At 39.3% G+C, this 24,341-nt stretch overlaps 1 protein-coding gene across 3 annotated transcripts in view; it reads left to right on the forward strand.

Moving 5' to 3' along the window:
* The window catches only part of LOC124551159 (zinc finger protein 420-like), a 121,636-nt gene that overhangs the window by 83,625 nt on the left and 13,670 nt on the right, over positions 1–24,341 (forward strand). Inside the window, exon 6 of one of the 3 annotated variants that reach the window (XM_047126130.1) lies at positions 16,000–16,637. The exons of the other annotated variants lie outside the window; for them this stretch is intronic. Within the exon in view, the coding sequence (XP_046982086.1) occupies positions 16,000–16,036 (37 nt within the window). The 3' untranslated portion in view covers positions 16,037–16,637. Of the gene's footprint in view, positions 1–15,999; positions 16,638–24,341 lie in introns of those variants that run through there. 3 annotated transcript variants of the gene reach the window in all.

The raw sequence follows: 24,341 nt of genomic DNA on the forward strand, positions 1-24,341 counted from the left end.
GATGTAGATCATATGGTTTGGCAACGTATAGCTAGAGAGCCTACTGATGCCAAACATTTTTAGTTTATGTGGCTGGTTAGAAAACGGCAGAGCGTATTTTCATTAAGTACAGCTAAGAACACTCCCCATTAAACCAACTTTCAAACAAAAAAACTCCATTAAAATCAATCCATTAGTTTCGGCGCTACGATGTCCTGCCTCCTCGCCGCTCACACACACACACACACACACACACACACACACGCACACGCATAGGTGTCAAACTTATATAACACCCATCGATTCTGTGTCGGGGGGCTGAAAATAAAGTGCCTAGACACAAGGGTGCAAAATTTTATAATTCTGTACATAAAAAAATTAATGTGAGCGTTCATCACTTACCTCAAAAATACTGCCAGTTTTTGTTCAGTAGCAATCGGCTCCTGTGCATTACATCCATTTGAGTCAATGGCGTGCTTTACTATTCCATGTACTTCATAAACCTGCTTTCTGGTCATTCTGAAGTAATTCGTGAAATCAGTGTCTCACATCATGGTCGTAGTTTGAAATTGTCCACACGCTTTCCTTTCATACAAAATATATTTATTTGTGGATTTGAATTTTGTATTTATTAATGAATAAAGCAATACTTCCTCTTCAGCGTTAGTATTCGAATCTGATTCGGAACTCAAGTCTAACAGTAACATCCCTCTTGCTCGCGGATAATACATCGTCATTTTGGCAAGCAGTAGGCCAGTATCCGGCGTCTGGCATGCGCGCACACGGGCGACAATGTAGTTGCCGCCTCAGTTGTTTGCAGTTGGAAACTCTGAAGTTCGTAAAATGGCTGTTGTGAGGGGTAAAGGCATCGATAGTGAATTGCTCAAAAATGAAGTAGAAAAAGGCCTGCATTGTTCAATAAAACTTTAAAAGATTATTCTCACACTACTTTGAAAAGCAAACTATGGGAAAGAAGTGAGTGTAAAAGTACGATCTGGCAACAACTCTCTACAGATTTTTTTTTTTTTTAAGAACAAGCAGGTAAGTTTTTATTTTACAAAGTTGCTCTTATTGACATATTTTCAACATCGTTATTATATTACACTTCTTAATAATGTTTTGTGGACAGAATAAGTACGTTTTTCAGTGTTGTTGAGTCGTAGTGAAATCAGAGTCCATCGTACTGCCTCGGAACAGATCCTCCAGGGATCGTAAAATAGGTTGCAAAATATACTACTGGCCAGTAAAATTGCAACACCAAGAAGAAATGCAGATGATGAACGGGTATCCATTGGACAAATATACCATACTAGAACTGGTAGGTAGGTGGTTAGTGTTTAACGTCCCGTCGACAACGAGGTCATTAGAGACGGAGCCCAAGCTCGGGTTAGGGAAGGATTGGGAAGGAAATCGGCCGTGCCCTTTCAAAGGAACCATCCCGGCATTTGCCTGAAACGATTTAGGGAAATCACGGAAAACCTAAATCAGGATGGTTGGAGACGGGATTGAACCGTCGTCCTCACGAATGCGCCATACTAGAACTGACATGTGATTACATTTGCACGCAATTTGGGTGCATAGATCCTGGAAAATCAGTACCCAGAACAACCACTTCTGTCCGTAATAACGGTCTTGATGCGCCTGGGCATTGAGTCAAACAGAGCTTGCATGACGTGTACAGATACAGCTGCCCATGCAGCTTCAACACGATACCATAGTTCATCAAGAGTAGTGACTGGCGTATTGTGACAAGCCAGTTGCTCGGCCACCACTGACCAGGCGTTTTTAATTGATGAGAGATCTGGAGAATGTGCTGGCCAGGGCAGCAGTCGAACATTTTCTGTATCCAGAAAGGCCCGTACAGGACCTCCAGCATGCGGTCGTGCATTATCCTGCTGAAATGTAGGGTTTCGCAGGGATCGAATGAAAGGTAGAGCCACGGCTCGTAACACATCTGAAATGTAACGTCCAGTGTTCAAAGTGCCGTCAATGCGAACAAGAGGTGACCGAGACGTGTAACCAATGGCATCCCATACCATCACGCCGGATGGTATGCCAGTATGGCGATGACGAATGCACGCAACGAATGTGCGTTCACCGTGATGTCTCCAAACACGGATGCGACCATCATGATGCTGTAAGCAGAACCTGGATTCATCCGAAAAAATGACGTTTTGCCATTCGTGCACCCAGGTTCTTAATTGAGTACACCATCACAGGCGCTCCTGTTTGTGATGCAGCGTCAAGGGTAACCGCAGCCATGGTCTCCGAGCTGATAGCCCATGCTGCTGCAAACGTCGTCGAACTGTTCGTGCAGATGGTTGTTGTCTTGCAAACGTCCCCATCTGTTGATTCAGGGATCGAGACGTGGCTGCACGATCCGTTACAGCCAAGCGGATAAGATGCCTGTCACCTCGACTGCTAGTGATACGAGGCCGTTGGGATCCAGCACGGCGTTCTGTATTACCCTCCTGAACCCACCGATTCCATATTGTCCTAACAGTCATTGGATCTCGACCAACGCGAGCAGCAATGTCGCGATACGATAAACCGCAATCGCGATAGGCTACAATCTGACCCTTACCAAAGTCGGAAATGTGATGGTACGCATTTCTCCTCCTTACACGAGGCATAACAACGTTTCAGCAGGCAACGCCGGTCAACTGCTGTTTGTGTATGAGAAATCGGTTGGAAACTTTCCTCATGTCAGCACGTTGTAGGTGTCGCTACCGGCGCCAACCTTGTGTGAACGCTCTGAAAAGCTAATCATTGGCATATCACAGCATCTTCTTCCTGTCGCTTAAATTTCACGTCTGTTGCACATCATCTTCGTTGTGTAGCAATTTTAATGATCAGTAGTGTACTTGCGTATATTGATAGCACGTATAGTTCCAGCTTGGTTTTCAATATCTGTACTCTTCAGTGGACATTCATAAGCCATATCTGTAAAGATGATTCCATCTCTTCTGCACACAAAATTGTGGAGCACACAACATGCTTTCATTATTGAATCGCAGAAATCATTGATAACATCAAGAGGACTATTGATAATATGCCAGTATGCCAAATGTACGTTCAACTATACGCCGAGTAGCTGTATGCCTAAGGTTGAAAATTTTCTTTAATGGGGTTAGCGTTTTTTTAGCAAATGGGTGCAAGATGTGCCTCGATAAACCAAAAGCTTAATCAGCAGCCAGACAAAAAGGCATTGGTTTGTCTCCTGGATCGTTAAGCAATGTTCGATCGTTCGGTATGTTCAGAAGGTTACGTTGCTATTCGAATTATTAAAAACTGAGGAATCACTTGCTGCTCTATTTGCACCAACATCTCTGAAGACAAATTGATATTCAACACACCGGAAAAGAATTTTTTGTAATTAAAAAATTCTCAGCCAGAACTTTGAAGAATTATTCAAATACGTTTTCCGTCTATAGCACCTATGATGTTGGGTAAATGGGTATTTTTATAGAACTGCTCAGCAATGTGCAACCGCCGGCCGAAGTGGCCGTGCGGTTCTAGGCGCCTCTGTCTGGAACCGCAAGACCGCTACGGTCGCAGGTTCGAATCCTGCCTCGGGCATGGATGTTTGTGATGTCCTTAGGTTAGTTAGGTTTAACTAGTTCTAAGTTCTAGGGGACTAATGACCTCAGCAGTTGAGTCCCATAGTGCTCAGAGCCATTTGAACCAATGAACTACTCTTCTTCACATTTCTCTGGCATAACCATAGGCTGCAAAGCATTTCATATTTCAGTGCATGTTGCTTTCACTACTTTGCGGATTGTGCTAGCACCAATCAGGTAGTTGTATGAAAGATGGTTGAAAGTTGATCCAGTTGCTAGATACCTGAAAAAAAGTTATAATAATTTACTAAGTTTCGTAAGTGACTTAAAGTAATCGAATTATAGTAGTTTTCATTTTTATTTCATCAAAATAAATTAAAATCTACGACAGTGTCAAGCGTTTCAATTTATTGTCTTTGCTTCCTAGGAACGCTGGTACAACGAAGGTCGAAAAAGCTAAGGACATGCTTTGCGTGACCAAAAATCGGTCAAGTCAGGACAACCAGCCGTAAAGCACCGAAAGTAGAAATTATACGATCAGTTTTTATTTCTTCTACCAGCCGTAGAAGCACGTGAAACAGGTGGAAATGCTGAACCAGTAGTAAGCGATGAGTAACCTGAAGAAACAGAGAACGTTCAAAGGCCACCCATTGTTCGTTCTCCACATACCTCCTATAATCCAAATAAGAAGAAGAGGAGTTATGAAGAACCTTTACTCGATATACTTCGAGAGAAGAAAGAAACTACTTCATCAATGGATGACCCAGCAACACATTTTGCATTGTCTCTTGTACCTATGCTGAAAGCAATACCCGCACGCCGCGCGGGGTAGCCGCGTGGTCTCGGGCGTCTTGTCACGGTTCGCGCGGATTCGGAGGTTTGAGTCCTCCTTCGGGCATGGGTGTGTGATTCTGTTGTCCTTAGCGTAAGTTAGATTAAATAGTGTGTAAGCTTAGGGACCGATGACCTCCTATAAGAACTTACCACAGATTTCCAGAAAAGAAACCCACACACCGAATGATCGATGCACAAATTGATATTCTTCAGGTAATAAGACATTTCCAGAACACGTGTCTACCAAATGACACACGTGATAGTTTCAGTGGTGGCGTTCGGTATTCTAGCATCTCCACCCCTGTGCGAGTGTTTACGGCAACATCTATGTCTGACAAAACTCTACTATCTGGTGAGCAAGATGTATGAGACAGGCGAAATTCCCTCACACTTCAAGAAGAATATAATAATTCCAATCCCAAAGAAAGCAGGTGTTGACAGATGTGAAAATTACCGAACTGTCAGTTTAATAAGTCACAGCTGCAAAATACTAACTCGGATTCTTCACAGGCGAATGGAAAAACTGGTAGAAGCAGATCTCGGGGAAGATCAGTTTGGGTTCCGTAGATATGTTGGAACACGTGAGGCAATACTGACCCTACGACTTATCTTAGAAAATAGATTATGGAAAGGCAAACTTACGTTTCTAGCATTTGTTAACTTAGAGAAAGCTTTTGACAATGTTGACTGGAATACAGTCTTTCAAATTCAAATTCTGAAAGTGGCAGGGGTAAAATACAGGGACCGAAAGGCTATTTACAATTTGTACAGAAACCAGATGGCAGTTATAAGAGTCGAGGGACATGAAAGGGAAGCAGTGGCTGGGAAGGGAGTGAGATGCTATTCAATCTGTATATTGAGCAAGCACTAAAGGAAACAAAAGAAAAGTTCGGAGTAGGTATTAAAATCCATGGAGAAGAAATAAAAACTTTGAGGTTCGCCGACGACATTGTAATTCCGTCAGACACAGCAAAGGACTTGGAAGAGCAGTTGAACGGAATGGACAGTGTCTTGAAAGGAGGGTATAAGATGGTTCAAATGGCTCTGAGCACTATGGGACTTAACATCCTAGGTCACCAGTCCCCTAGATGTAGAACTACTTAAACCTAAGGACATCACACACATCCATGCCCGAGGCAACCTGCGACCGTAGCAGTCGCGCGGTTCCAGACTGAAGCGCCTAGAACCGCTCGGCCACAGTGGCCGGCGGTATAAGATGAACATCAAAAGCAATACGAGGATAATGGAATGTAGCCGAATTAAGTCGGGTATTGCTGAGGGAATTAGATTAGGACATGAGACACTTAAAGTAGTAAAGGAGTTTTGCTATTTGGGGAGAAAAATAACTGATGATGGTCGAAGTAGAGAGGATATAAAATGTAGAATGGCAATGGCAAGGAAAGCGTATCTGAAGAAGAGAAATTTGTTAACATCGAGTTTGGGTTTAAGAGACAGGAAGTCATTTCTGAAAGTATTTGTATGGAGTGTAGCCATGTATGGAAGTGAAACATGGACCATAAATAGTGTAGACAAGAAGAGAATAGAAGCTTTCGAAATGTGGTGCTACAGAAGAACGCTGAAGATTAGATGGGTAGATCACATAACTAATGAGGAGGTATTGAATGGAATTAGGGAGAAGAGAAATTTTTGGCACATCTTGACTAGAAGAAGGGATCGGTTGGAAGGGAATATTCTGAGGCATCAAGGGGTCACCAATTTAGTACTAGAGGGCAGCGTTTAGGGTAAAAAACCGTAGAGGGAGACCAAGAGATGAATACACTAAGCAGATTCAGAAGGACGTAGGCTGCAGTAGGCACTGGGAGATGAAGAAGCTTGTGCAGGATAGAGTAGCATGGAGAGCTGCATCAAACCAGTCTCAGGACTGAAGACCACAACAACAACAACAACATGTCTGACAATCAACCTACTGCTGGAATCAGCTCGTACACCGTCCTTACGTCTTCTCATTATTGCGACAGCTTGAACGCATACCGCACAATTTTTCTGTGCCATCCAATGAATCAGAAACTATGTAAGATGTCACTACACGCAACAGTGTTTACACTTTATACCTGCACTCATTTTCTGTCGTTGTAATCAGTTGCTTTGGACATATTTTATACAGGATGTATCGATTACTGTTATTAACTGGTTTTCTCGAATAATGAATAATATCAAACCAGATAAAAAATGTGTAATCTCATGCAACCAACCGTAATGTAACACCGAGTCTCTCTTCCGGCGGAATCGCCAGTCGCAGATTTGTGTTTTGGTAGGTGATGGCAGGTCCCAGAATTGTGACCGCTCGACAAATGACGTTGCGCTCATGCGGAAATAACTGAAGAATTTCTCTGGGTAACATCTCAGCTCTTGAAATATTAAAGCGAATTTCTCTTTATTTAGTCTTTCAGACATACACGAGTGAATCGAATACTTCCTTTCCCATTGTTTTGTCATTTGTCGAGTGATAAGAGCAAAAAACCACTTCAGTCTCAAAACAATCCATCTCTGTGCACTGGTCGACTGCATTGCATAAACCATTCAGAATGGGTTCGCTGTCAGGAAACAGTTGCTCATCATGAATGAGCTCTCAAAAACCGAAGCATTAGGACAGCAACAAAGACGAAGTGGTTGCGCGACAATAAATCTCACGTGTGCGCCCGCTCTGACTGATTGTTACTAACAGTGTTGCCAACTCTAAAAAACCCGAGTCGCTAGATTCAATATCAAAAGTCGCTAGAAAGTCGCTAAAACTGATTTTACTAGGGGTGTACTGAAAATTTCGTGCTGTGAATGGTGCAATAAGCCAGGGTGTGGGAAGGGGGGGGGGGGTGTTGATAAAATATTAATAAAAATTGTCTCGTACGTAATTGCTATATTGACTTAATTAAATAACGCATCGCTTATAACAACATACATATAAAATACGCTAACGTTTAATTAAACATGTTATCATAACTGACGCAACACATAAATTGTTGTTTCAATCACAGTAGTCAAATATACTAGAAATATACAACTATATTTGTAACAAAAGAAAACAAGAACTCAAATTAGGTTACAAAATATATACATGCTGCTATGTGAGCTATTCATCGTCGTCACTCAGAAGATCGAATAACTCTTCTGTTTCATACTCTGACAGAACTGTAGTTGATGTAGAGTGTTGAACGTCGCTCAAAAGGTGATGTTGCAGTTCGACTGGTTTTGTCACAAAAGTGTAACCTTTTTTCCTTCCAATAAGCTCCAATATGGCTGACGGTATGCCAAAAGATGCACAATCTTTATTTTGTTTCTTCAGCTTGTCTCTCAATATGATTAAAGCATTAATTGTCTTTAACGATAATCTGTTACGTTGTTTTGTTTTTATAATGTTCATAGAACTGAATATTCTTTCCACTCCTGCATTTGAATGCGGTAGGCATAGAACAGTCATTGCTAGCTGTGAAATCAAAGAAAAAGGATTCTCCCCTGCAGCATTTTTATACTGCAAAACCTCACTCCGAAATCGAACAGTGTTAGTAGTGTTATTCCACCTAATGAAGTTGATATTATGCCATTCTTGCAGCATACCATCTATGAAATCGTCACTAAAACCCAATTCTTTGGCTACATCCGCTACAGCATTATTTTTATTCACTTTTAGTGTTTCTTCAACATTCAGCATTGGCATTTTTTTTTTTTTTTTTTTTTTTTTTTTGATTTTCTTTTATGAGTTTCAGACTAAACTGAATGCATATCTTCTTCAAATAAACTTTATTTTCTTCAGACAAACTTGACTAAGACAATTTCTGTTCAAACATAAAGCCAAGGTTCGGTTTTGCGTACATACATTCGCTTGGAACTGGTGTTGTCAACAAATCAACAGTTGGAAAAACTATGTTTTGTCCGAGTGACTACATGAGAAATACAAGTGTATCTATTAATTTATTTTGTCTTCTCCTTCTAAAGCTTTTATTGCTATTTGTACGTCTTTTAAAGCATGTTTAAGGTAAAACATGTAAAGATGATTTGAGTCGTCAAAATACAACTTGTACAAAAGATCAGCAATGTAACAATTGTCTTGAACCATGGCAAGTGAGAACTGTTGCTTTAGTTCTTCCCACTGCTCCACAATTCTTTGTATTGCTGGTTCAAATGAAAGCCAACGTCTTGCACAGACCTTCAAAAATTTTAGTGGCTGTTTTCCACAATTCATTGTCTCATAAACCTTTTTATATTCCTCTTGTCTTTTGGGTGAAATGGAGAACCAATTGTAGGTTTCTCGTACAAGAAACTCTATGTTTTTAGGTATGGTATTCACTGAGGCATGCGAAACTGCAAGCTGAAGAGTGTGACAAATGCAACGGATCAATACGAAACACTTCAAACCATATTCTCTCTTGAGTTGCTCGAAAAGCCCATTGTTTATTCCAACCATTGTGCAAGCATTATCTGTGCCAATTCCTACCATATTAGCGATTGGAAGTTTGAGATCTTTCAAAGAATTCACAAGAGCAGCAGCCAGATTTCTTGCATCTCCAGTTCCTACTACAGCGAGTTTGAGAAATGCTGATCTAATGGTTTGGTTGTTTACATTATAGTACCGTATAACGATACCTAGCATTTTACATATTGATACATCTGCGGGTTCATCTATTAGTACACCGTATTTTTGGTTACCTATATCTTCAACCAATGATTGTGTAAAATATGGAGCCAAAACTTCAGTTATAATGTTAGTGCACTTTGTACGATGTAATTAAATGTTTTTAGCGCCCTCATCACCGGAAAACACCTTCTTGCACAGTCCTAAATTATCTTCAGCTAAAGTAGAACAATATTCAGCAATAAATAAAGAAAGGGTGCCTTCCGCTCTGCTTGCTATTCTAACTGTAGTTTTCGGAACAATTTTCACAGGTAAGGTGGTTCGTGTTTTTTTAAATCAATTTTTTGTTTATGATTAATAGTTTTCGAATGCTTTCTAATATCACACAATTTAGCATAAAACTCTGTTGCACATACTTGACATCTTGCCTTGGATAAGTCTCCAACGACTGGTTTCAGTCACCTATTGAATTCAGGTTCTGCTTCCCACGCATCCCGATATTTTTGAGCGTACTGCTTCTTCTTCTGCGGTAAATCCATTATGTAAGCCACCACAGCGTAAGTTTCACCAATTTATAATCACTGAAAATACATTAAAACTCAGGCGAACTATAGGTCATGAAACAATCTACTCACTCGGTAACTCGATATCAGTCCTATTGTTCATTGTTTAAAACGTAATAATGTCTGCGATACCCCCACCGAATTGTTCTTGCGTTACCACTGTGCATGTGGTAATAATTTGACTGTGAGTTAACATTTCGAAAAATTAGAGGTTGCTGGACAGAGACGTATTTTATTATACTTAATATTACGTATGTTTTTTGTCAGTTCGAAAAATAAAGGGAGTTCAAAAGTTGAAGAATTATAGATCGATACTCTATCGACGATAACAGGCTAGTGGGTAATGAATAATGAACTGTTCTATAGTCAAGTTTTTCTTACCCTATAGGCAATTCCCACATTCAGGTTTTCTAAATGCTGAACAATGCTACATGATATGCTAAGAAGTTAATTTAACATAGTAAATCTAGAACAAAGTCAGTGTAGTACCCATTCTATAGTTAATGAAAGTACTGGCCCAAAATAGTTTTGATTTGTACTTCAAAAGTCGTCAGTACTCCAAAAGTCGCCAGATAAGTCGCTAAATCATTTTTGTCGCTAAATTGGCAACACTGGTTACTAAGAACATTTTTTTTTTCCTAACGTAACTCGCCTCCCCCCTTGCACGCCATTCGCCCCCCCCCCCTCCACCCCACCCCCAATCCCCACCCCAGGGTCGCGTCCCAGTTTGAGACACACTGATGTAGCGGGATTTATGGCATGCGAATCGGGATAAAAGTCTACTGTAGTGTACTACGTTGATGTAAACTTTTAGTTGAGTGGCAGGGGCTAGCAGTGCACGCGGTGAGCCGTGCACGTTGTTTATCAAACCTGCATGTATTTGGCCCGTAAGGCAATTACGTCATGCCAGTTGCTCCTTAAAACGTGCCCAAGTGACGGTTCCTCGTGACTCTGATGCCAAGTTTCACGGAGTCGAGAGAGGAGTAGCAACGGAACGTAGCGCGGTAGATTTAGTGACGTATATTTCAGATTACCATATTTGTATTACGTTTAACAGCATTCAAAGAAAAATAACCAATAAAACCGCAAGCTGTCGGGAGTAAGGGTGTTCGCGTGCTCTTACAAAGCAACGGCCACTGTATTGACGTCAAAATGGGGCAAATGCCTCATTCTCACTGCTCATAGCGCCATATTTTCACCTGGCGGCAGAAAGTAGAACTATTGTTTTTAGTATACTCCATCAGTGTATCGACTAATGATCGCACGTACGATATTTCAGCATCGTACGATATAAATATTCTGCACTGCAGCATTCGGAGCGCCGTCAGTTTAGTTATAACCACCCGATATGCCACTGGTGAAAAGATTGAAATGGATAGGTGATAACACACAACCTTGTAGGAAGTCTATTTGTATGGTATTCGACAAAGACAAGAGTTTCGAATGTTTGAATTTTTTCCGGAATTGCGACAAGTGAATGAGGATGGAGTGGCATTGTTGATCGCTTAATTTTCAGTGACGAAGCCACTTTTCGCACTAATGGGGAAGTGAACAGACATAATTGTCGAATCTGAGGTACAAAGCATCCACACGAATGCACTGAATTTGTGCAAGATTTCCCAAAGGTAAATGTTTTTTGTGCCTTGTCACGTAGAAAACTATATGGGCCATTCTTCTTCGCCAAGAGCACTGTCACTGGATGTTCCTCCTTAGACATATGTTGCAACAATGGATGATGCCTCAAATACAATCGGACTCTCCGTTCATCTTTCAGCAGGATGGAGCTCCACCCCATTTTCATCGTGAAGTTCCTGGGTACCTGAACACGGAGCTGCCAAATCGATGGATCGGCCGTGCCACAGAAGGGGACAGCTGTTTAATGAAATGGCCTCCCTGATCACCAGATCTCATTCTGTGTGACTGTTTTCTGTGGGGTCACATTAAAGATCTGGTGTATGTGCCGCCTCTACCACGTGATGTAGCAGAGCTCCGGGAGAGAATACGGGAAGCGACTGCCACAGTCGACGATGCCACGCTGCGACGGGTACAGCAAGAATTCGATTCCAGTATTGACGTCTGCCGGGTCATTCATGGTTCGCACATCAAATGTTTGTTATAAAAAAAATTTAAAAAAACCCTTCAGTTTTTCTCTTCAAACTGCAATTGTATGACATCTGTACAATGTTTAGTTCTTGTGCAATAACTAATTGAAAGCGTTTCCTGGACTTTATGTACACCCTGTGTTATCATAAGGTCTGTCTCAGTTTAAATGGCCAGCTTAAGTAGGTTTAAATCGATTGAGGTTTTGGCGATCTAAGGACCTGCATGTTTGCCGATAGTTTTTTTTTTAACCCAACTTGCTTAGCCTGAATGGTGTTGTTTTCAGTTAATGGCATTTGAACTCTTTAGGGTATGACACACTCCAGAATTTTGCTCGTGGTCTTGAGGAGCCTGCTGGAGCTCACAGCACAGACATTGGTATGTAAGAATTTGTAGCCATTTTTGACTATTTTTTGACCGTGGCTGTCTCAAAAAATATGTAAAGGTTTTAACCACTGCTGCCAGTCACATAGCCTGATGATGAGGTATAGCCTCGAAACATGTCGCACAATACATAAATAATACATTAGTTAACAAATTATTGTGACTGGTAGCGGTGGTTAAAAACCTTTACATAGCCTCCGTGTGTAGTTCCAGTGAGCATGGATTTACACCAGGTGATTTTTATGGTGTCAGGGAATGTGCCCGCTGCACAGGGCAGAAATATGCGGAACTCCATCGGTGGTGTGGTCTGGCAAGCCTTGTTGTTGGAATCGCTTTTGATATCACTGACAGAACACTAGACAAAACAACTTACCAATTTGTTAAGTGGCAAGTTTGTGTCTACGTGTGGTAGATAGATTAAAATAATAATGACATGACAGATTTTCTGTGCTAGTGTCGGAAGTTTCCTTTACGCTCTCAGTTTCAGTGTTGAAGTTTCTTTGCAGAGGCAAACAGTACAATGTCGTTGGCAAAATGGTTCAGACGTGTTCCATTTTATCCTTTATTCTCTTCAGAGGGAATGTTTCCAGAACTGATGATCATCTCTGGTATACCTTCCCCACCCTAGAATTATCGTCAGTTCTTGTCCTGAGTAGTATGTCGTAGGGTTTGTGACGTACCCTTCAGCCTCGGTTTCGGATCTATATCGTGACTTCAACTCCCAGTGAATGCTATGTTACCAACATATGCGTGTTCACTAGTTGCAAGGAGGATGGCATTGCAATCTAAGATGGCGCTGGTGGGAAATTAAAAAAATTTCAAGATGGCTGATGACGGGAAATTTAAAAATTGAAGTAGTGTAGTATTGTAAATATATCTAAAATATTTTGATTCATAATTCGGACCGTTCAGATACTTTTGAACATGGCAGGTACTGGCTGGTGACTTTTTCATTCTAATGGCTGGTAACATATTGTGCTGTGATTCGCTGTTTCAATTTAATAGAAGCTAAAATCTGTAGATTTTCCCCCGGCACAGTTTAATTTCTTTAAATTTCCCACTGCTGCCATTCTGTATTCTTTACATTTCCTGTCAACGCCATCTCGGATTGCGATGTCATTGTCCCTGCATCCAGGAAGCTTGTCAATAAACATGAAAAGTACCTTACAGTGAAAATTACTCAATCTTTGATGAAAATCTCAAGTTCCCTGATATGGATGTCTCATTCAACAATGAATCCTAAATCATGCGACTGCAGTGCCACTAAATAAAAATTTTTACCTTCATTCATCTTGGTACTGTTTTCGTTCTAAATCACTAATCAACTCTTTCCCCTCTGTTTCACAATATTCAAACACAAATCGTTTTACTTAAACACGTATGCACTTAACTTTACTTCTACATTGCCTCGAGTCCTCTGCCCGCAGTCTGTCTCACTGTCACCCTTACGACAGAACACTTGCGCTGCTCGCTGCCAAGCAGCGATGACAAAACACGCATTTTCCAGCTACAGAGCTACTGCGACCAAAGACTGTTCTCGAAAAATAAGATATTCAAAATTATCGCTTGGCGTTTGAGTCATCGAAAGTATGTAAAAATGCCAGGAGTGCAAATAACGAACTCCCAATAGACATATTTCACTATCCCACGGCCTCTGCAGCCAGAATCTTGTAGGATGATTTTTGCATATGGCAAAGAGCGTACTGAAACATTCGTCTATACAATATTACACAAAAGTAGAAGTAAACTAAGAAGTACTACATTATATCATATAGAAACATGAAAAGATTACAGAATATACAATATATACATGTGACATGCATATATGCACCGTAAAGAAGTCATGAAAAATTTTGTTTTGTAATTAGTGGTGCTCAGTCGCACATAAATTAATTTCCAAAAAGCTCTGTACATTTCGTGCTCCAAGTAATGTTACAAATATTGCTTACATTGGTGCCCAGGTGCACTCAGAATATGTTATATTTCATTTGACAGAAGTGTGCACGAGTTGAAGAAAATTGTGTATTACATTAGTGTGCACTAGTTATGAAGTCATCAAGTGTGGGAAAAATGACATTAATGGCGTTATTATTTTTGTAGTCGTTCTGCACAAAAACTCATGAGATTGACCTGTGATTACATTGTCTTTTAGTCGTAGCAAATATGTATCGAAGCAATTTCTTTTCGTGGTTATTGTACGCGAAGCTCTTGGCGTGAGTGTACACAGTACACTACCTAGCAAATGTTGAAGTGTCTTTTAGCACTTATAACATTGTTTTATAATTTATGAAGTGAAAGCATTGTAGCATGATTGTTTGTGAGGCGACTAAGAATGGATGCAGTACTTGCCCATAATGAGTCCAGTGATAACTAGTCAGTCAATTCACAAAAGGTACTGCCATGTCATTTTCACCAAATGACTGTGTAGTCATCCAAAATCAAGTTAATCGATGTGGCATGTCGCGCTAAAGAAACGTTCATAATACGTCGAACTTTCTCAGACTGCACTTAGTGAGTCCTTGAATGTGCTGCTTTTACAAAGCACATGTATTCTGTTACAATACAGTGAAAAAAAATGAAGTTAAGACATTTATCCAAAGCTATATATAGTAAATTCTCAGATTACGTGGCAAAGAATAACAAACATTTCTGACCAGCATCGAGATTACATTTTATACAGATGTGTCGGTAGTGACATCTTAGAGAAAATAATCACAATCGAAATCTGTGAGAGGAAAGAAACATTAAAATACTGTAATCATTACATGCATGGGCAATGTGCAAATATCAATATGCAAACATTGTTGTCAGTGTTATTACTGTTTACACGAGTATGAGTAGACCACTCGTGTCGTTATTCAAGAGTACTATAGTGATTTCTGCAGCGTATTTTTTCTTTTTTTTTTTCATACTCGAGTGAATGCTCATAAGATTACAGAGCAAAGGGAAGGAAAAGAGAGGAATGTGCAGTACATTTTGCTGCTGTAAAAAAAGAAGAAATTATTGCATTTGTCTGTCGTCTGTCAGTTACAAAACATAAAGCAAATGAAAATGTGATCTCTAAACCTTAACCTATGCACATGCCAATTATTTGTAATTACCCTACAGTCCCTGGCCAAATTATTAGACGCACTGCACATGTTTAATGTTATTTGTAATGATTATGTGTTGAGTACTATGTTTAATGTTATTAAACGGAAAATTTATCACAGTTAGTCAGGGCACTTACTACATTGTTGAATTTTGTATTTATTGTTGCTTCGTGACATTTGAGTGTTGACTTATTGTAAGTATCAACGTGCACAGTACAGCGTACAGGAAAGGACCTGTTCATTTGCGTTCTCGCATGTAACTGGTGTAATACTTTGTTCGCCTTGATTATCAATTTCGTAATATCGACATCACAATTGATTGTTTAACAGCTAGATATTACTAATCCTTTAAAAATGGATAAGAGAGGTGACCTTTCACTACGTAAAAAACCTGAGGTGAAAGCGCTCGTTAATACGAAAATGTATTCCAATCGGGAAATGTCACGAAGGTTGGAAATGTAAGAAGCTAGCGTGAGGCGCATGAAGAAGAAAATTGATTCAGGTGAAGACTGATCCCCAGAAGGAAGAATAAATGTGGAAGAAAACCAATGTTCACTCCAAGTTCTGAAAGATTTCTCAAAAGAATTTACCCAGAAATCAGATTTGCAACAACGAAACAGATAAAATCTCAACCGGACGAGGCTAATGTGAATGCATCTGAACGCACTGTTCGCAGAAAGTTGAAGGATGTTGGTTTCAAGGCCTGTTGACCCGCTGGAAAACCAAAGTTAACAGCCACAATGAAAGCAAAGTGTCTGAAGTGGGCTAAACAGTGGTGTGATAAAGATGTGGACGTCTGGAGATGAGTAATTTAACTTTAAGATTATCATTTTCGATGTGTTATAACCTGTGCTGCATTTATTCGTAGTATATTAATTATGTTTCTTGATTTTTTACAGGTATGCTTCAGCGATGAAAGCACGTTTGAAATTTTAACTAACAAATCTCAGTATGTGCACCGTCGAACAGGAGAAAAATTTCATCCCGACTGCATTACTCAGACCGCAAAACATGCAACTAAGGTGATGATTTGGTCTGTCATCTGTGGCAAGGGTACAGGAAGTCTTTACGTGGTTAAAGACATATGAGGCAAGACAAGCACAAGGAAGTCCTGCATAAACTTTTAATACCACAGCTCAGAGAATGGTTCCCGAATTTTTACGCAGGATGGAGCTCCCTGTCACACAGCCAGGTCAGTTAAATCCTTTCTGAAGGAACAAAATATCCCTTTGTTAGACTGACCAGGTAATAGTTCCGACATGGACCCCATAGAAAATGTATTGGAACTAATGAAGAGTGAAGTGACAAAAGATATCACAACGAAAACGCAGCTCTTGGAGAAGATCATCCATGTGTGGTATCATCATCCACAAATGCAGGATACAATAGTGTTGCATCAACATGCCACGTCGTATTAAGCTGCAAAAGGTGGCAAAACAAGATATTAAAACTAATGTTTTCGCTTTTACAATATTTTAATTTTTGTTGTCATTATTGCAATATTTTCAACAAATTGAAATAAAATATTTTCAACAGATACTACGTTTTATTTATATTTTATATCACCATAGTTATGGAGTAGACTACACATAATCATTTTATCACAATTTGTGTATTAAAAAACAAATTTCGTGAGACATAAATCAAAATTTGCTTAAAAACTGTAGTGCGTCTAATAAACTGGCCAGGGACTGTAAATGCAAAATTTAAATGGTATCAAAAAGAGTACTTAATATCTATGAACAAGCAAAATAAAAATACAGAATTAAAATAATTAAGAAATTTTGTCTTTCCTATGAAGTCGGTTAGCTATAGCTGAAAAAGAATGAGAAATTATATTATCCTGTGAATGAGGAAAAAATCCATTAGCGCAAGCAGAACTATGGATTCATCAAATCAAGTACATGGCAATAAGCGTCTTCAGTCCTTCACGTTGCTGTTCGCAAAGAAGAAAATGCATATTGTTGAGACAAAGTGTTTATCTTCCTGTAAATTCATAGACTTGCACTATGTTATGCAACACCTTATCGCAAACCATTACAAATACTACTCATTAGAGAAACACACCAAACCCCAAGGGTAAAATCGTCACATAATTACTAACAATCTTTAACATCAATATGCCATACTTCAAATCATAAACGATAAACGTCTGCATAATAATCATAAAAAATTCGCTATCCTCACTCCCTGTTATCTTATCATATCATCATTATAAAAATCCACAAATTATTGCTTCACACACTTCATCTGTAATAAATGCTTCAGTCTTCATATGCGACACCTATATTAAAATTCTTACAGTCAATGAAGAAACCCTGGTTGTAGCACAGACGCTGAAATTAAATATCTCCTCTGATTACTGACGGTACATGTTGCACATTTGCAAATATATGTACGTTACCTGTTTTATCATTCCTATCTGTACGTTAGCCTGTAATAGAAAATGCATTATGACGCACAAAATTCGATGTTATTGTTTCTCATGTTGCTTTTATTTTCTGTGACGCCTTTGTCTTTGGCGGAAAAAATCCAAGCTGTCTTCTTTTACGTAACCTTTGCTTGTAAAATGATGGATTGTAAAGATCTGGGTCAATTATTTTAGAACATAGCGTTGTATATGGTCTGTAACAATTGTATCTATTACATAAGTCATGACGCAGTGAAACCAAAGAGACGAAACGCCTTATAGACACAGTATGAGCCAAAGCAATTGCTATTCTGTGTGCATATACAGGTTGGAATCGGTACAGAGCTGGTGTTGAGTGGTTCTGGTACTGAGCCATAACGAATTTATTAACGTTTCTTAAAACACTGATGAATTTATTTTTAAAAGCAAACATTCAAGAATAACTTTAACTGAAAAGACTAAATTTCAGTAAACAACTGGTGGCAAACAACTCATAAGGGCAAAAGTATAAAATCACTTCCTGTTAGTAAAGAATATTAAATGAAATAAAGAAAATACATTCACATTACAAACAGCAAAACATATGATGAAGTGGTTATGTCACAAATATCAACCATCGGCTATTGCTAGTAATTATCAGAACGCCATTGCCTTCGAAGTAGCCAAAATGACTGACAAAGGTGGTTCAAATTTATGGTGATAGGGGCGGTGGCAGGGGGGACGTCAGTAGCAATAATTCCTCCTCCTCTACTAACACAGGACGGAGGTTGCCGCTACCACAGCAATAGAAACCTTCATTAAAATTTCAGTCATGGCATTGAGGCATCTTTAACAAGATCACTGTTAACGAAAGATACAACAGAGACGACTCGTTAGTTAATCATTTAGTAAAAATTAAACTCATTACAAATGCAGAAATTCCTCTTTAGTTTTATTTTAAGATGCAAACAAACAGCTCGAACTCGTGATACGAGCCTACAGTTAATTATAGACATAACTCAAAAGTGAGGTAGCTGCATTCATCAATTTTCACTGATTATAAAGCACAATTCGTAAATCAGAAGAATTACATCTGCATTCTTGAACCCTTAGATTCTAAAATAAGTTTGGAATAGTGACAGCCACAAGCCCACACTCATTGACAGAACTGAACTCAAGTAGTATCAGGCAAAACCTTCATAAATAACTCATTTATGTACATAACACGGGCAACCAATCTAACAACTGCGCCAGACACTTGTCTTATTTAGGCGTTGCCGACCGCAGCGCCTTATTCTGACTCTTCACATATCTCTGTATTTGAATACGCATGCCTATACCAATTCCTTTAGTTTAGATGGGTGCGTTGGTGTCATCTTTAGAGAAACGAAATTCAAATAATTATTCAGTGAACGGTTTTTGTATTGGTGATGTGATGACATCTCGAAGCGTTCCTTCTACGTTGGGATGTGGAACTCTTCGAATCCGAAACGGTCCGTAATAAAGTAATGGAAATTTCTGACACTTGTTCTTTGCTTTACAAGAGAATGTTGAGCTCGAACCAAAACTTTTTGTCCAACTTCGAATCATTTTCCTCTTCTCAGCTATCTTTCTTATTTTAGTTGTTGCAATGGCAATCAGTTCACGATTACGTAAACACTGTGACTTGGGGAAAGAAACAGGTTCTTTTATTTTGTTTGGAGGATTGTATTCTTCAAAAGTAACTGTGGCAAGAGCAAAGTTGTATCATTAGGAATTGAATTAATGGTGTTCTAAAATATCTCATATATCTGTCCCATTCAGGGTATTGTTTGTGGCAATAAAGTCTACATACTTTTCCTATCTGTTTCATTATTCTTTCACATGTGTTGGAGGAAGCATGGTACCTGGAAATAAAAATGTGTTTAATCTTTCAGTTGTGCAATGTCCGAGGCCGTTGCGGAACTAAATTGTGATCAATTGCCAATATAACCTTTTCTACGTGTCCTACGTGTGGTAAAAAATTCTTAGTGAATGCAACTGAAAGAGTTTTAGCTGTAACTCTGCGAAGTGGCGTAAAGGAAATAAGTGTAGATGCTACCTCAACTGCAACAAACATGTAAGCAAAATTTTTTTTGTTCCTTAGAATAGGCGTGTAGAGGTCGACCGCCGCTAAATGACGTAATTTAATGGGGATAATTGACAAAAGCGGAGCCAAATGTGATGTATCGGAAGATTTTGCATGCTGACAGTGTTTGCATTTCGTGAGAACGCGCCTAATTCTTTTCTCCATGGCCATGAAATAGGTTGTTTGACGAAGTATTGGGAAACACTTTCTTGGCCCGTAATGAGCATAGCTCAGATGGATATACCATATCAGTTTGTTGATAAGATCACCAAGAAGAAGCCAAGTATTACTGTCGGGTTTTAAATGTTTGAAAAGGATGTGATTTCGTACCAAGTAATAATGTCTGATAGTAGAATTTTGTTTGTTATGCCATAATTATACAATGAAGGCTTTCACGACCGGATGTATCAGCTGCCGAGAATTCTTCCGGGTTGTATGGCCGTGGTCCATGGAACTCTGACGTTTCGTCCAACGTAGCCTTGGACGAAACGTCAGGGGTAGAAGAGTTCCATGGACCACGGCCATACAACCCGGAAGAATTCTCGGCTATGCCATAATTGTTTGATATTCTTCCACACTGGATCCTTTGGTAATATCTTTTAACGCAACTTACTAACTGTAAAAAAGTTTGATCGACAAAATTGTGTGGAAGCAGTCGTTTGAGAAGCAGTAAGAGATCGTGATAAAGCGTCAGCGTCTACATTTTGTGTGCCTGGAATATGGATGACTGAAATTGAATGACTGTACATAAAATTTCCATCCTCCCAGACGATCATGCGAAAATTTGGCGGACATGAGTAACTGAATTGCACAGAGGTCTGTACACACTTTAGAGTGTTTGCAATACAAGAAATAACGAAGCTTTGTAAAAGCCGAGAGGACTGATAATGTTTCGAGTTCTATAATGAAATAATTTATTTATGCTGGCAAAGGCAATACTTTTCGTGACGATCACACCATTCTCTTCTATTTCCTGGAAGAGATGAACTCCAAGTTTTGGAGCTGTCTGTGCGACACAAAAATCTTTGTAAAGATCTGGGTGTGGTAATAGTGGGGCATTCTATAAAGCACGTTTCAGATTCAGTTAATGCCTGAGCATCCCAGAACCAATTTGAGTATTTACCACCTAGCTGACAAAGCCTTAGTATGTCTAAAGCCATATAATGAATAAAACGGCTAAAAAAATTGACGAGGCCAAGAAAACTTAGTGTTTTTTTAGTTGTGGGAATAGTGATGTCTCACATAGCTTGAAGTTTACCTGAGTCAGGTTCAGTTCCTTCAGCAGGGATGATGTGGCCTAAAAATAGATTTTCCAAACTCTAATTTACGTAGATTGACTGGAATACCCTGATGTGATAATGCATCCAGTAGTACATTCAACGTACTGTTGTGTTTATGCCAGGTTGCTTCCGCAATGAGTATGTCATCGGCATATGCTGTGACCCTTTCTTTTAAATCTGATATAAGAGTAGTATACATGCCACGAATGAAAGCTGCTGAAGATATGGTAAGGCCGAGGGGTAATTTGCAGAATTGATAACAATTACCAAAGCAATTGGCAGTGTACTTACCACAATTGGGGCAAAGTCCTATTTGCCAAAATCCAGTCTTTAAATCTGACGTCGAAAACACTGTTACTCCATGAAACTTTTGTATGATTTCATCAAGTTCCTGTGGTCTATCTGTTTCTGTAAGTATAGTTTCATTAATCTGTCGTGAATCCAGACACACCTTAACGATCTGTCTTGTTTGGAACCACATGTGCCGGGTGCATTGTCAAAAACCTGTAAATGCGATTATAAAACTTCTTGTAACTGTTGTCTGTCTTTGTCTGTTGCTGCTTCACAAATGTCTACCTTGGCTTTGATCGTCTGCGAAACGTCGAAATTAGATTCTTCACCTGCATTGTCAGTAGCAAAAGATGTCAGTGAAAAATGATGTGTATTCTTTGTGTTTAAAAAACTTGCGTGTGAAAATTTTGTGTCTTTTGCATTAAAAGACATTGCCAAAAACATGATAAGGGTCCAGTGTCGAAGAATATCAATCAATTATAACAAATCAACTTCTTCTGTCAGATGTCATTACTTGGTACGAAATCATCTCCTGTTGATTTCCTGTTCATTCACTGAAATGCTCTGCTGAAACTGTAATGCAACTTACTTGTTATTGTTACGTAGTAGAATATGAGTCCTTAAAGTCCAAAAGCGCTTTATGTTCTGTCAAGAAATCCATACCTAGCATAATTTCAGTTGTTAAAACTGGGACGATCCAAAAATTTGCAGAAAATGTGTGACCATGATAGTAAGTTTTAAGTGTGTCTGTAGTTTTGCATCTACTCCTTTTCCAGAAACTGCTCCTCTAACTTTAGTCTTTTGTAATGGGAATGTAGAGCAACAATTATTCGCATTGCGTTTATTAAATGCTGCATCACTAATCACTGTAACTGGAGATCCATAGTCAATTACTGCGGTGAAATTATGTGATTCAGTTTGTATATTGATAATCGGATGGTACACATTCTTTTGTGTCTGTTCTTTTTCCTACAATAAAGTGTCTCTTATGTCTTCCAACGTGGTACGTTCTGTTAGCGTGGTCATACTGTCTGTAGAAGACGCTTTGCTGTTGACATCCACAGTATGCTGAGCTTCTTTCTAGTCATTGTGTGAAAGCGACTATCTGGTTCACTGAATACTACGCAGTGTTGTTGCTGGTCGGAACTGTCACTTTGCCTCGTGTCCTTGCTGTTACTGTGCCTGTAATTCTGATTGAGGTTCTGTTGTCGTATCCTCTGATACGTGACGCTTGGAATTTAACTCATTATTTCGATGAACATAATTATTTTACTGATTATTATTATTGTAATTCTGCTGTGATCCGTAATTTTGCCGAGACGAAGTGTGCCAGCTATTACCTTGCTGCTGAAAGTGTTGGTTGGTACCAGCAGAGTTTTGGTTTTCTTGCTGACTGTACTGAAGCTGTCCGTTAAAACTGATTCGCGTGTTTTAATTACTCTGATCCCTGTGGCTATTGCCGTGTCTGTTCTTAAATGATCTGTTGTAACCTTGATTCCTATTGCCATTGTAACCTCTGTTGCTTTGAGAGAAATTTTTCTTAACGGAAGATTAGTCAGACTGCTGAATTTCAAGTAATTGAAGTAGGTTGCGAAATGCATTAATACATTCTTTCTGTTGACCTTAAAGTAAAGAAAACATAGTGAACGAGAAAGTTTTGAGTTGCAAAGCTGAATGGGAGCGGACTGACTGGCTCTGTTAAATGTTGCACAGTGTACTCAAAAATTTGCGAAATTGTTGCGACTTCTCAAAATTTGGTAGGTTTAATTAAATGATCTTTGACGCCTCGCTGTGCCGCTTCCGACCAATACGCCGCTAAAAATACGTTCTGGAATTCTTCAACAGAATAATATTGCTGGCTACTGGGCGCATTTGCCTTTCAAAAAACTGCCAATGAACTCTAATTTGTGAGTTACTGGCCAAGCTGGAGGTAAAGAGGAAGAGAGTTGCTGAATCCAATCTAATAGGTGCAAGTCTGTATTTGCATTTTTTTAAAAGCTGTGAATGTTCGTACTGAAAGAAAATGTTTATAGTCGAACCGTCGTGTCTGGGAGAATTTTGTATATCGTTTCTATTGTAAAATGTTCGCGATTGTCACTGTTCCGTTTCAGAGTCCCTTATTTTTCTCATTTTGCGCACATTTTGTTCATGTTTAAATCCGTCTGACTGTCCTTAAAGTATTTGGAGAATCACAAGGGTTTTGATCATATGACATAGTTTTCGCAATGTTGGCAAGACTGCTTTTTAATATTTTAATCTCCTGTGCGTTGATGTTGTTCACTGTTTGCTGGCCGTTTTGAAAACGCTGTAATGAAAGAAATTCTTCTGTTTGTGTAAAAGGTGTGGGAAATGTGTCTGCCGAGTTGAGCACTAATTGTTCGACTTTTTTTGAGAAACGTCTTCTACTTGTGCTGTTAAAAATTGCGATTGTGTCGTAGCGTCATTGTCGACTTTATTAATCGCCGATTCCAAATCACCGATCTGTTTCGAATGCTTGAGTGTTTTACGTTGTCGTCTTGCGACTGCAGCACTGGCAACTGCTTTATGTATTTTCTTAAGAAGCAAATGTTTCTCTTCGTGCATTGTTTCTTTGATATTTTTTAACTGATTATCTACTTCAACAACTCGTTGCGAAAATGAGGTCTGCAACTGTGTTTGATTACTGCAAGCGCTTCTAAATGGCCAGAAATTTTATTTAATTTTGTGTAATTGTGGTTTGTTAGCTAATTCTCAAGTGCTTTCGCAATTTTTGGTCAATATGACTTGATAGAATTTTGTTACTTTCTTTCTGTTTTGTGTCAAGATGTGTCGCTAACGTTTTATTACTTTCTGGTTGTTGAGTCGCGAGAATGTTGTTACTTTCCTGTTTGTTGTTGTCAAGATGTGTCGCCAGAATTTTGTTGTTTTCTGCGAGTAACATCTGAAGCATTGTCCCAAGATCATTGGTCTTTGAAGAGCTGCCGTTAATCATTGTGTGGTGAGTGGTTCATCAGTATTCTCATTGTCTACGTCTGTTGTGACTTGACTTTGCAATGTCTGTGTTGTGGGGGATTCCCCGCCTGGAAACTAAAACCTGTGAAGTTGAAGGAGGTGTGTCATTGACAAAAGAAACATTTAAGCTTGCAAACACATTCCTATTCGAATTAGGTAACTTTTCCATATTTGTTTGAACGT

This window comes from Schistocerca americana, chromosome 9 (genome assembly GCF_021461395.2).
Source record: "Schistocerca americana isolate TAMUIC-IGC-003095 chromosome 9, iqSchAmer2.1, whole genome shotgun sequence".
NCBI lineage: Eukaryota > Metazoa > Arthropoda > Insecta > Orthoptera > Acrididae > Schistocerca > Schistocerca americana.